This window comes from Drosophila grimshawi, unplaced genomic scaffold (assembly GCF_018153295.1).
Source record: "Drosophila grimshawi isolate 15287-2541.00 unplaced genomic scaffold, ASM1815329v1 contig_1367, whole genome shotgun sequence".
Classification (NCBI taxonomy): domain Eukaryota; kingdom Metazoa; phylum Arthropoda; class Insecta; order Diptera; family Drosophilidae; genus Drosophila; species Drosophila grimshawi.
In genome coordinates this window covers 1,132,097-1,147,040 of record NW_025062889.1, presented here as the reverse complement: position 1 = coordinate 1,147,040, position 14,944 = coordinate 1,132,097, and the positions used below count along the sequence as shown (strand labels likewise).

Genomic DNA, 14,944 nt, shown 5'->3' with positions numbered 1-14,944 from the left:
GACTCTGTAATGTCGTGAAATTTTTGGGCGCGCGCTTTGAACTTTGAACACATGAGCAGAGTTGGGTTATTGGAATCGCCGCCAAGGCAATCAATGCCAGAGACATGAACTCCCTAAGTGCATGTGTTATGCTAGTAGCAACACAAAGCTAACACACACACACACAGGCACACAGACATACAGACACACTGTTGGGGACAGGACAGCAACACATGCACCTGCGTCATGCCACACTCTTGCGCTGCTCTTTTCCGGGGTGGCAACCATTCATTATGTTGACCACGCTGTCACATTTGCTACGTGACATTTTGCTAACTGCCCGAAATGAGTAGAAAGAGAGGCAAATAGCGACAGAGCGAGTGAATTAGAGAGAGAGGGAGAATCGTCACTTGTAAATGCAACATAGTTACACACACACACACACACTCTCCCACTCGTCTTCACAGTAACCGAGGCAAATATGAAAACTTTGTGGTGCCCCTCATCTTCTAGAGTTGTGCCCAAAAGTGATTACGATAGGCATAAAATGTGATTTATGTTGCGAAACATCAGGAATTAAATATATAAATACATTTTTTTAATATCTTATTCAACGTTCTATTATATTAAGCTACTCCAAATACTCTTATGTGGCAAAAAGATATAATCGAAAACTATCAAAAGCATTTGTTAAATAAAGTATTTTTCAACACCTTCACTTTTACATGTGATCCATGTAGTGGAATTGCTGGATTGAAAACAAACTAGTGCAAATTGAAATACAAAAAGTCATATTTATAATTAGTAGAATAAATAATTGAAAACTTTAATAAATTTGAAAATTCAGATATTTTGCCAAAAGTTAGTTTTTCCCTTCAATTAACTTGTTTTTCAATTTATTTTTGTCTCCTTTCTCGAGTCATTAGTTGCACTACAAAAATGTGAAGATATTATCTTATCTAAGATTGCATATATTTTTTCTTCTTTTTTTGTTGATAATATTTAACGAAATAACCATTTATCTGTGACTCAATGCGCATCTCCAGGGATTGCTGCTTGTGGGTCACCCATTTGATAATGTGCGCTTTGGGAAACGTGAGCTTCACTCGAATTGGCTCTGGCTCTGGTTCAGGTCCTGGTCCTGGTTCTGTGGCTTTGTGCGTCGCTAATCGCCCTCAACTGATGCTGGAAACTGACGAGTTGTCGCATTACTGCATCCATTTGAGCTGTTGCAAAGTGCTTGATTTGAAAATTAGTAACTGTCAGTTGATATTTGCTCGAAGTCCCAAGTGATATGTACATATATTTGTATATATATGTATGTTTATATGTTTGCTATAGCACCATTGCATACTGTTAGAAAATGCAGTCAATTGCATTGCCATTACAATATACGAAGTTATGGCAAACGCTGTACTTGGGGGAGAATTCAGAGGCCCTCAACTGCATTGCAGTGGAGCTGTAGTGCTCAACTTGGCTCCGTTTTGCCTTTTGAGCTGCGTTGAGGATTTGTATCGAAGATTGCTGCAGCAGCAGCAGAGCTCCGGCTTCAGCTGCAAATTACAAGCAAATAAACCGAACGCCCCCGCACTCCTCCCCCCATCAAACTTGGTGTAAGAGTTGAGTTATGAACGTGCTGGGAACAGGAAGCGCAACGAATCGAAGCCAACAGGCAACAACTACAACAACAAGTAGAAACAAACAAACAAACAAACAAACAAACAAACCACCCACAACACCAGTAGCCTCGTCCATACACACTGCAGACCGAAGGTAAAGTAAATGTGCAAACATTTATTTATGTGCCAGCCATGGAGCACTTTAAGGCACTTCAATTGCCCTGATTCACCCACACTTAGCGAAAAACCTATAAGCTGTATTTTGTAGAAAGTAGTCAAGAGCTGCGTTACTTTCCAGAGAGTGGGCATATTTGCTCTGTGTATTTTGTTATTTAATGTACATACATATATATGAAGAAATACTTTTATTTTAAGTCATATATAATCTTTTTCAAGTAAGTTGTTTCATATTTTTTTGGTGTTCTAAATAAAGGCTTTTTGTCAGAGTTTTAGAGAACAAAATGTTTCTTTTCAGTGTTTTCATAAGACTTCTTTTCAGAGTTTAAGCCGAGTTGTTAAAACTATCATAAAAGGTTTTCAGCTTTTAGTTTAAACTCAAACTAGAAAAAAATAAGATGTTTATGAGATGCTTGACTGAGGGTAAGCTTTTCGAGCCATAAAAATTGCATTTGACTTAGAAATTGAATTTCTAAAATACTAAACCGTTAGCAAATGTCTAAATTTTTAGGCCAACCTTTTTTTTTGTCGAGTGCAGATTGAGAATGGAAACAGCTGCAACTTTAAGTTGGCAGCTGCGGGGACGAAAGCGCTCCTTAACCCAAACAAATGCTGTGTACTTCGAGTGGATGCTGGACAACGCTTACAAATGACACTAGGCGAGTCTCGAGAGCTGTCTGTTTGTCCAGCTGTCTGTCTGTTTGTCAGGTAGTTTTGCCAATTCAAATATCAAATTTGTCGGGAATTTGCAATTGCATTTTTGCACATACTCCACCTCTGGCAACAATATACCAGCCAGTGGCGAGAGCTCCACACCCGCTCCCTTCTCCTGTTTCCCCATCTAACCATACACTATACATATACCATCAGTAATCGAAAATGGAATTAAATGTTTTGCAAACACGCCTGGACGCGTTTTGCCTTTACAAACACACAACTGGCAGCGCCAGCCAGCAGCATATAAATTAAATTTTATTGCCAAGTTTGGTCCGTTTGCGCTGTAAATTGTGATGGATTCTTCGCCATTTGGTTTTGTGTGCAGTTTTAATGTGCCACCATATAAGGGGCACATAAATTTACTACACGCACACGGATGCATAATAGATATACATAGATGAGCTGCAGTGCAATACGTAAACCTTATATCGGATATGGTCAGCTGAAGTGCGATGCTCCCTTAAATTGTAAAACAAAGTACATCAATTTAATATTACAAAATGGATGTATTTTATTAAGTATCGTTTTCATTTAAACTAAATGAAATTGCATTTAAAAAACTGTTCAGTTTAGACAAATCATGATTTTGATTTCTCGATGAAGCTTTGGTTATTGAAATCGGATTACTTTTGACAAAGTTATAACCTTGGAAAGTTTGGACACATGTTTTTTTTTTGGAATCGAGATTTAAACTTTAAATGAAGTATTATTGTTGAGATCAATTATTATTCGAATTATCTTAATAAGTACATTTTCCGGCAATACTCATACATTTTGTCAGCACCAGCATCTTTATTATATTTCCAGAGAGACATTCATTTTTTTAATGAGCACTTGTTGGCCTTTTATTTTGCGCAGGAACTTTAATGAACAAAAAAAATGCTGTCCGCCCCTTCCATGAAGGCCTCTCTTAAGGGTGCCAAATGAGAGACATGCTGCGGAAGAATAAGTTGCAAGACACATGAGCAACATGAGTTGGGGCACATTTGAGATGGCTGTCTGTCTGTCTGTCTGTCTATCCGTCCGTCCGTCTGTACGTCTGTCTGTTGGCAAGGAACAAGTGCAAATAAAAAGTCGCCACTAAGTAGTGTTTTCTTTTTGTCCATTTCTCCCTGTCTGCCGGCTCAGAGGGAAGGGTAGTTGTTGCACTTTGGGTTAAAAAAGCGGAAAATCGCAGCACATTTCTGCTTTTTAATTAAGCCCTCCATTTTTTATGTGGCTTTCGAAAGCGACACGCCGTGGTTCCATGTGAAAAGTGTGAGAATAGTTTATTTTTCACTCAAAACCCAGAGAAAAGTGCAAAATGGCAAAAAAATAACAAGAGTGTGTAAACAAAAAAGAGGGTTACTGAAAAACGCAACGCAATGGTTAACGCTCTGGCCCGTGTTGGCCAACTGAGTCTCAGTGAGGAGTGTGGCAAATAGGGCTTAAATGCCATGAGATCCAGACGCATTGGGGTGCAATTGAAAGAAATACCATGACGACTACTAACTTACAATACTTACAATTTATATGAGTAGGAGCAGCAGAGTCTAAATGGCAAACCACATCATTATTTTTATGTCTGTGTAAGGGTTAAGTCGAAAGACTGGCGATTCTTATGTGCTTATCCATCTGTAAATAGTTTTTTGCATGCAACTTAAACCATGAATATGTATAACATTTCAATTTGCAATTCACCAACTTCCATTTCTTTGTGAATTTGCAGAGAATTGTTGTTTATACAGTGACAAAAAACTGATGTCTTTAGTCCGTTGAAGTTTATACAATAATATAAATGAATCATTTAATACATTTCTAAGTAATAATACAAGTTACTTTTGACTCCGAAAGTCTGTCGAACTACTAAAGCTCTGGGATCTTTTGTTCTGAGTGTACTTGGCAAATAAGTGGAAGGCACAGCGACAATTTAGTTAGACTACAAAATGCTTTATATATGTATATATACAATAACAAGAACCTTAACTTTTGAAAGCCGCAAGAAAATAAACAAAAAAAAAAAAGATTGCAAAGGTCTTGATTGACGATGACAGCCACGAGCATATTCAAAGACGGTCAACAGAAAAAGTGGCTCTGGTATTTCAATGATGCATTCAGTTAATATCGCTGTTCCCAGCGCAGCAGACGTGCTTTTGTTTGTTTTGTTGTTGGTCGCTTTCGAGATATATTGTCGATATCGGTTCAATTTGAATGCGTGCCATGATTCAAGCGAGGTGAACAAGCACATACCGAGACTGAGTTATTGAACTGAACATGAAGTGCGTGTTAAACTGGTTTTAGAAACTCAATGACCCGATACTGCAACGTTACGGGACTGTAGTTTACCAGTCTGAAGCCGTACACTTTGTAAAAATCGACCAGCCAACCCTTGGTGTCCGTTCCTCCTGACTCTTCAGGTCGCAGCTCCTTGCGCAGCGTCATTTGGAACTCGCCTAGGACTATCCGGCGATGTGTGGGTGCCAATTGTTCGGGTATTTGAGATTTTCGGAGCACCTGCCGCATCTGCTGCCACATCTCCTGTTGCTCCACACTGCATGCAAAGTCGCGCATATCGCGCAGTCCCACAAAAGCAATATCCACATAAATATAGTTGCGTCCATCCTCGCAGAGACGCTGCACAGTCACCGGTTCGACACGGCACAGATGCTGTCGCTCAAAGCGCACCAGTTGCGTGTATTGGGTTTTCCGTTGACTCTGGGTTAGTCCATAAATGGCACAAGCGCCCTGATCTGTGCAGCAGCTGCGTATGCGACTCCAGTCCGCCCGACGCACCGCCTCGATCATCTGAGTGGCCGCCTGTCGTGCCCCCACTAGGAAATCAAACTCATCGAACTCGGGTCCCAACAGCCGACGCAGCTTCCACATGTTGTAGCGGCAACGCAGTCCACTCCACCAATGTAACCAGGCTGCGTACGTGCCCATCCCTGATTGACCCACATAGCTCAGTGAGCGTCTTGGACAGCTAGTTAAACGTAACAATTTTGTTGAATTTGGATGGCAAAGGCGTGTTGTAGAGCAACCCAAGAACTTGGCCATCATTTTGAAAAGAGAAAGCTAAATATTCGAATTATAATGGGCCGAAATGTGACTAAATGTCAAATTGAATTACATTAAAATCTCGGAATATTTATACAATGTTCGTAAGGGACTAAGGAATTGAACGTGCTTCAATTTCAACTAGATATGCCAAAATTGAATATATATATATATTGTCTTATGATATATACTCCTTGTTAACTGCTAACTTTTCTACTTTATCACAGCATGCAGGCTTTTTTGTACTACTTCACCAGTCTTCTGCTGGCAACAGGTGTCTTGTGCATCTATAATCCTTATAGGTTGCCTAACGTTATCAGACCAAAACACTACGATTTGCGCATTTTGACCCATCTGAATGGACGCGATCAGCTGCATTTCGAGGGTCGGGTCAAGATTGACTTTCAAGTTCAACAACCAACAAATAATATTACGCTACATGCCAAGAATTTGACTATAGACGATAGCCAGATTACTTTATCAGCGCATAATGGTCTTAAGACGAATATAATTAAAACTGAGCTGAATAAGGAGAAGGAGTTCTACATAATGCATGTGGCTGGGGAACTGCCAGAGTCGGAGCAATACGAGTTGATGATTCCTTTCAAGGCTCAATTAAGTGAAAATGATACTGGCTACTACTGGAGCTCTTACAATGATTCATTCACAGAGAAAACACAGTGAGCACTCGCTATGGTATCCCCCGTTTGTTTGGTGAGTAATTATATTTTGTATTTGTATTTCAGTTATTTGGCAGCAACACAATTCTCACCGACTTTTGGCCGAACTGCGTTTCCCTGCTTCGATGAGCCGCATTTGAGGGCCACATTTAGGGTCACATTGGGCTATCACAGAAACTACACGGGTTTGAGCAATACACCAGTGAGGAACTGTGAAGCACAGTAAGTATCCATATCCTCCATCTCATATCTATTTGTTGTACTTATTTCTCCCATTTTAGTGAAACCCTGGAGAACTACATTTGGTGCGAGCATGAGCCATTGTTGCCAACCTCCACATATCTTGTGGCATATTCAGTGCACAATTTAAGTAGTGTTCCCAGTCCACCAAGTGATACCATTCACAATGTCCGCTTTCGCAGCTGGATGCAGCCCAAAGTTGTTGGGGAAAGCGAATTCTGTGTGAATTTTGCACCGAAAACACTGAGTTATTTGGAGCAACTATTCGAGTATCCGTTTCCATTGAGCAAAGTGGATCAGCTGGCGATGCCAACGCACAAATTTAGTGCCATGGAGAACTGGGGTCTGACCACCTTCAAACAGAGTCACTTTGTGCACAACGACACCGAGGAGTTGCAGCAGGCGAAGGAGTCAAAGGCCCAAACTGTGGCACATGAATATGCCCATCAATGGTTTGGCAATTTGGTTGCCCTTAATTGGTGGAATGATCTCTGGCTAAAGGAAGGACCGTCCACATACTTTGCGTACCTGACACTGGATGCTCTGATGCCCGATTGGGGCAGCAGCCAGCGCTTAATAGGCAATGATTTGGCCAAATTCTTTCAGGATGACATGATCAACAATTCAATTGCCATTTCACGTCAGGTGCAGGATTCGAAGAGTGTTCTCGAACAGTTTTCGCCATATGTGTATAAGAAGGGTTCCCTAACGATGCGAATGTTGCATTTGCTTCTAGGCGATGAGGTCTTTTTCCTGGCCATACGAAACTATTTGAAGCGCCATGCTTATGGCAGTGTTACTCAGTCGGAACTCTTTGGGGATATGCAGCAGGCAGCGGATTTAAAAGATGCACTCAGTCCGGATATACAACTGTCCACTGTGATGGACTCCTGGACTCTACAAGGAGGATATCCGCTAGTGCATGTTGTTAGAGACTATGAAAGAGGCAGTGTGCAGTTAAATCAATCGTTATTTCTGCTAACAAATAAATCAAAAGAACAAAGTGAATCCTGCTGGTGGATTCCACTCACTTTTGTTATACAACAAAATGCGAACTTTAACGAAACGCAGCCACAATTTTGGTTGAAATGTCCCAGAGCCCAGCAAACACAACAATTACTCAAGAAACCCAAATCAGATGAGTGGATTATGCTAAATCCGCAAGTGAATAGCATTTATCGTGTCAACTACGATGAACGCAACTGGCAGCTGATAATTCAAACACTTAACTCAAGTGAACACTCAAATGATATTCATGTGTTAAATCGGGCACAACTAATGGATGATCTAATGGCACTGGCCTGGACAAATCAGCAGAGCTACGACCTGGCACTAAGTATGCTAGAGTATCTGCCCAGGGAGCAAGAACTTTTACCCTGGAATACAATTCTGAATTTGCTCAATAATCATGGTGAACTGCTGCGTGGCGACCAGTCAAGCATATTTAGAGTGAGTTCTAGTTCAAGATGATGTTTGTACTTGTATATTTATTAATCAATCTTTGCAGGCCTTTATGCAGAAACTTGTTAGCCCACTGTATGCACGCTGCCCCAAAGTGAACTCTGTGGCAGCGCGAACCAAGTCAAGTCCACTGATAGCCCTCTATCGTTTGGCTTATAGTCAAGCCTGTCGCTATCAACTGGATGACTGCATCGACCAGGCTCTGAGTTTAGGCCAATTCACTGAGCAAATCGAAGAAGTGCCCATTAATTTTAGGGATATTATGTCTTGTGCAAGCATCGAGCATGGCATTCAAGAGCAGTTCCAATCGATGTTGCAACGTTTCAAGAACTCCACGATTGAATCCAGAAAAACCGCTTGGGCTAAAGAACTCGGCTGTAGTCGGAATTTTAGTCAGCTACAAGAGTTTCTGGACTATCTACTGCAGTCCACAGACAAGACCACGAAAACTTATTATATTGTAGTCGTTAATTCGGCATTGCAACGTCAAAATGTTGCACTGCAGACCGCTGATCATGTTCTACAACATGCCAAAATACTCAAGTGAGTAATACTTGCAAATTACTTAAGCACAGGCACACAAGTTAATCCGCATTCAATTTGCCTCCACACTCCACAGTGACAAGTTCAGCTCGAGGGAAATCAAGAGTCTGCTCTTAACCATAATTGGTAATTCACACAGCCAACTCGATGAATTGAAATTGAGGCAGCAACTAAAAGGACTCGACAAATTTGAGAAGCATCTGGGAGCAGCACTCCATATACGTAATATTAATTTGAATTGGTTAGCGCAACGTTCCGTAAACTTTATCGCAGCCTTAAGTAAATATATTTAAAGCAAAGAGGTGTTCCAGCTAATTGATAATACGGAGCTAAAGTTTTGATGCTCGCTGTGGCAAAACCACAGTCGAGCAAGCCAAGCAAAACTTTTGTCTTCAAGTCAAATACAAGTGCGCTGACAACAGAATACTCAGCCAACATTCAATACCCAACTATGGTGTAGGTTGGTATTAATTAAGCCAATGGTGATGAAATCTAGGCATTGAAATTGAAAGGAATGAAGACGATGACGACAGAGATTTGCGTTGGCGGCCTGCTGAGCCTTTGGCATCCAGCTGCTTGGGCCTGTCACAAACTTGGCTTGCTGTCGTTCCTTTGACTTGTAAATTGCTTGACACGGGACACACACACCCACTCACACACACACTCACACACACACCCACACACATATATATATCTACAACCAGGATATGCGCTTTGTTTCGCTTGGCATTTGACGTTTACACGAAGATGACAAAATGTTTCGCTCTTGGTCCTGGACATGACACACAGCCAGAATGATGATGCGGATTGTCTTCCATTTACATACATATATCTATCTATATACATACCTATTTATGTATATATAAGCACAGCTAGTCAACAGTTCCCCAACAGTTGTGCCTTTTGTCTGCCGTCTCCCCTTGTGTATCCCTGCCAATTAGACAAATTGATCAAAAATGAATTGGCGACTTTGCTCAGAGACAGCAGCTTGAATTCGCTTGCTTTTATATATGTATGGTTAAACCATTTCAGGGGATTATGGCATGCTGTCATTTCAATTGAATTTTCAAATGCAGATTTTGCATGTACAACTTAATCCAGAATTTCAATTAAGTGCATTAACAAGTTGCTTTATTTACGCTTGATTTAGCCTCAACAAGCTTGTCTGACATGTAAAAGACCAGCATTTAATCAGGCATAAATTGATCATGAAATTGAAATAAATATATTCGAGCCAAAAGCAGCCAACAAGAAAGATATTTCATTAAAAAATTCAACTCCAAAATGAAATTAAAATACATTGCATACATAATTACAGGGTATTTAATTATTGGCCAGTCATTTATTAATTTGCTACGTTGATCAAGCACATTTTTGCCATCGATAAATTTTTATCGACAAATAAAAAACGGTCCAATCATAAAATTAACGCCATTAAAGCAGTTAACAGAGAAAAAGAGGATGAATATTAAATTAATTGTTTCAATGTGTGTGTGTCTGTGTGTGTGTAAATGAATTTAATGCGCACTGACAGCGCCAAAAGAATTATGAATGTTTCATATTTGTATTACGATGATGCCTTTACTTATTTATTTATTATAAATTAATTGAACGACAACACGTGAATGTGACACTTTAATATTGTTTGCGTGTCAAATTACCATTTTGTAAACAGAAAATCCAGCGACGGCTTCTTCAATTTCCGTACCCCCTTTCCCCATCTGAATCAGATGCAGGATAAACGATTAATAAATGTATACAAATAAACAAATATTGAAACTGTAATGTTAATATACAGAATTATCAAAGGTGCAAAGGATTTTCCACATTTCAGCAATGATCCCTTGGGGTTTAATATTTCAATTTTTGCCAGCCATAATTAGTCGGAATAAATGGCATATTTTGGGGGGCACACACCTTGTGGGGTATACTCAAATGTATGCTATATGTCATCGAAAAATATGGTATACTCGTATAACCATCGAAAACACTTTGCCTAATTGTATTCTCTGATTGCACCTAATATTTGATAGAGCCTATCATGATTGTACATCAAGTGAATTAACATTAATCGATTTCGATTCGGGGTGCAGACAAAATTTCGATTGCTTACAGTCAAGATGGCTGTGGGGCAAAGTTTTGTGTCTGCCCCATTTTCAATGCTGTCTGACCAAGATGTGGCACAAGCAGAAGCTGAAGCAGAAGCAGAAGCACTGACAATTTTGGCCAGTTTGCAGTTTGCTGATTGCACACGCACACACACCCACACAGAATATAGAGTTTTCAATGATAATTAATATGCAGCGAGCGTCTGTGTGGCACGATAAGGATCAAATTATGTAATAACGCATTAAAATTGAATTTCTCGATGCGTGCTCGGTTGGCAGCAAGCGCTTCTTGGCCATTAGAAAATTGACTAATTAGCTCTAATTGAATACGGCGACGACTATCGACTGCCATTCTGGGAGTTTTGTGGTAGTTCATTGTAATTCAATTGGGTCGTCTGATATACAAACAAAAATGTATATCCCTACTTATATATATATATATGTATATATAGGTATATGAGTTGTTGGGGTAGAAGCGCGTTTATATCAATTATGGGACACACCTGGAGGACGCACTGGAATTAACTTTTGTTGTAAATTGTGCAGCTTGTTTGCCCCTTAAGTTGCATGTTTATGTTACTTTCTTTTGTGCCATTTTGTTTACGCCGTAAATTCAACTAGAACAGATGCGAGGGGCTGTGGGGGGAAATGGAAACGCAACAAGAAAATGTTGTTTGCTTTTAGTGGCGAGCAGGAGAGAATAAATTCATTAAAAAGTTTTATTCGATATAATGCAGCAATGCGAATATTAAATGCAAATATTTTGCAAATATATACACAATATCGATTTATAGTTTAATTTATTTTGAATTCGTCGTACTTTGTACTTTGTAATTTATTTTTTGAAGGTGGCTTTATCAACGTCATTAGAAAGAAAAGTTTTGCTTTGCATTTATTGCTTCCTTCCCAGAGTTTTTGTTTGAATTCAGCAGGACGTGCAAAGTAGTTCTTGGTCCTTGCTCCTTGGTGCTTGGCTGGCTGCCGCCAGGCAGAGACATTCCATGAAAAGTTGCCACGAACCAACTGCCACAAAAGCTACAACGAATCCAATAACTTGAAACTGGACCGGACCTGCAACCAAGTTGCTCGAATTCTGGAAGTAACTTCTTTTTCTCTCTTACCACTCTAGGATGGCAAACTTACAAATTTAGATTAGAAGCACAATTGCCACACATGTTTGCACAAATGCTGGCAAGATTGTTTAATTTCGTTTAATTAAATTGCAAATATTTTATACTCAAAGTACTTGCTGCATTTTCTTAGCCTTAAATTCTCAAGGCAACAGCTGCAAGGCTAAAGGCTTTTCAGACAACTGCACTTGTAATCTTTTCGTGTATGGCAATTTAAAGTGCATAATTTGTTGCAACAGCTGCCACAGTGAATACCCCTTTTGGTGTCATGCCGGCGGTTTGCAGTATTTCCGAGAAAATTAAGTGATTCTTGTTGGCTGAAACGGTATTTAACATTGTTGATATTAAATTGTACAAGCTAAAATATACTTCAATTTATGTATGTAAGAAAACATAATAAAGGCTTGCATAGTAGAAGAAATATATGTATGCAGAGAAGTTTAATTACCTTATTGTTGACTTATCGGATTTTTCAATTAATATTCATGCTTTTGGAAATAAAAGTAATTAAATAATGAACAGCTATCTTAGGCATTCCAAAGATAGCATAAATTTGCATGCCGTAGTTAAACTGTCCATACTTAAATTGCACTATAAATTTAAAGAATCGAACGATTGTTGTTCTAAAAGCTAGGAGGAACAAAATAAAACTGGTAACTTATGATTTTGATCTGGATAGCTGAGTAAACAATAAAGTTTTTCATAAAAAAAAATTAATTTTTCGACTGATTGTTCTATATGCGATATGATGTTGTACCCCAATCTCGATGTTTATTTTTTCCAAATATGGAGAGTATAAAAGCATGCATACATTGTTAATTTTGTTAGGATACCTTGGTAAAGAAGATATTGTAATAACATTGACTGAGCAAAGCGCCGACATAAATATAATTAGTAACCTTTTGTTGAGTAAATGTTTTGCATTTCATTCAAATGCAAATGCCAATTTTCAAAAGACGAATGGCATCCGGTTGACCACTTTAAAAGGGCAATTGTGGGGGATGCACACTCGTTGAATATGACCTTCAAACTACAGTACACACACACACACCCAGAACAAATAGTCGTTACACAGATGCCCACCCACTGCCACGCCTTAAATAACAACCTCAGTAAAAAGTGCCTGGCAGCGTAGCAATAACATTGCCAACAAAAACAAGCACACAACAACGTCAAGTTCAAAGCGCCAAATTTTAAGTGCTTGTCCTTGTTGTTGTTGTTGTTGGTCCTGTTTTATTGGAGCTGCTGTTGCCGTTGCTGCTGTTCCTGTTGCTGCTATTGCTGATGTTGCTGGCGCTGTTTACTCAGGTTTCAGACGCACCCGCCCACCCACTGCTGAAAAGAAGGAAAAACACTTTTGGCACGCATCGAAGGGGAAAACCAATAGAGCAATGCTTCAACGGACGCGACTCAAGCAACACAACTTGAAGCCACCTCGAGACAAGTATGATGAAAACAACAACAACAATAGCAGCAGCAAAAGCTGAACACCACAAAGTAAAATGTGTTAGTGGACATCAGCTGGATTGTTGCTTCTTCGGAGCTGCCTGCAAATAGCTAGTTAAATAAGAAGCGCTATAGATAAGTGCTTTTATCTTTATTCAAACTACTCCTTCACCCACCCAACATGAAATCACATAAAGCACTTGCGTAAAGTAAAAATGTTTTATTTGTTATTTGTGGCACAATTTCTTGCACAATTCCTGACTTGAGTTTCCAAAGATAAAGATGAGACACTAAAGAGCTATGAGGTCGCAGGAGGTAATAATAAATAATAAAAATATATAATAAATAAAAATATATATAAAATAAATAATAAAATCAATCGCACAGTTGTCCTTATCTAATAGTTTTTCACAAATTTTCAAAGCATTTATCACTTTTCGCTTTAAGTCTGGCGCCCGAAAGTATGCAATACTTTTTGTTGCCCACTCAAAAATCTTTTCAGCATCCGCCCCAAAAGAATGTTCACAATTTTCAAGACTAGTTGCAAACTGATTGAAATTCGTTGCATATCAAGTGCAGAGTGTTCTTCAAACTTTGATGCGATTTAGCGAGCGTCTACTGTGCTGTGATAAATTAGTGGCAAGCTTGTTGATAATAATGGAATCGTGTTCCATGTTGTATTGCATATTAAACAGAGCTGTTTTATTCACAGGCACATTTGATTGTCAACTGTCTGTCTTTCTCTCTCTGCCTATTTCGCTTTCCTTGTTCGGCTGGTGGCAAGCAGTGGAGGCAGGCAGCATCAGACACACATTCAATTCGGGACTGCATATGCATGAAGCGGCATTATTTCGATGCTGCTAACAATGAGCGCAAAGATTCAAATCTCTGTTTGAACCACCTCCACCAGCCATACCCCTTGCAACATGAAACAATGCGTCAACGTGGCATTGTGTTTCATTGGCGCATGACAGCAGCAAGCTCAGCGGGTGGTCTGCCCAAAAAGGGAGTTGGTTGCATTTGCCTAAGCGCCAAATATTAATGACGCTACGCTGTCTGGAATATCATTCGTCGTTGGTGTTTCATTTTAATGAGAAGCGTTGAAAGTACAGCAGCAGCAACATCAATTTTCCCTCTTCTGCCGGCTTCCTTAAAATTAGGGGTGTTTATTATTTTTGATTGCTGGCACGCGCCTGCAAAAAAAAAGAGTCCTGGCGTTGTCCCTGTCCTATTGTTGTCCAACAAATTGATAGCGCGTGTGCAAATTCGTGCCCCTTTTTTTGTCCCTTTTTTGAGCAAGTGCTTTGTTTATTGTTTAATGACTCATTTCTGGAACGGCCCCGTGACAATTGGTCCTTTTGTCACGCGGTCGCTCTTAAGCCCCGCCTTAAAGCCCAGACAGTCAACGGAAGCTGCAAAGTTCGGTGTGAAAAGCCAAACAAACACGCAGCAATTTTCGGCCCATGAAATATGAATGGGAACAGGGTCGTTGCTTGAGGTCCCGCAGTCAGCATCTCAGTCACATTCTGAGTCTGAGCCTGAGTCGGGGACTGTGCTGTCTGGACGGAGTTAGCGGAGTATACTTCCATTGTCTGGCCCATGGCTCAAAAGTCGCTCATCTAACACGTTTCCTTTCTTCATAACCTTCCTTTTTTTTCTTCTTGTTTTGAAGTTGTTGTTGTTGTTGTTGTGTCTCCTTAGCCTTGGGCACTTGACCCTTGACGGGGTCTCACAGCTACGCAATTAGCGCAAATCACGAGCTTCAATTAAGCGCTTGACGTGCAATTCAAACACAAATGCAAGGATTG

General features: G+C 39.9%; 2 protein-coding genes across 2 annotated transcripts; one reads left to right on the top strand and one right to left on the bottom strand.

Annotated features, from left to right (window-relative positions):
• Window positions 1–4,757: 4,757 nt before the first annotated feature.
• On the bottom strand, window positions 4,758–5,357 carry LOC6568976. Its single transcript, XM_001995211.1, has one exon. The coding sequence runs from the start codon at window positions 5,355–5,357 to the stop codon at window positions 4,758–4,760; it is 600 nt and encodes a 199-aa protein (XP_001995247.1).
• Window positions 5,358–5,741: 384 nt separating this feature from the next.
• Window positions 5,742–8,876, top strand: LOC6569104 (aminopeptidase N). Its single transcript, XM_001995212.3, has 5 exons — window positions 5,742–6,208; window positions 6,275–6,430; window positions 6,490–7,897; window positions 7,956–8,452; window positions 8,529–8,876. Exons 1-5 carry the CDS (start codon window positions 5,757–5,759, stop codon window positions 8,743–8,745), a joined length of 2,730 nt encoding a protein of 909 aa, XP_001995248.2. The 5' UTR covers window positions 5,742–5,756; the 3' UTR covers window positions 8,746–8,876.
• The last annotated feature ends 6,068 nt before the right edge of the window (window positions 8,877–14,944 follow it).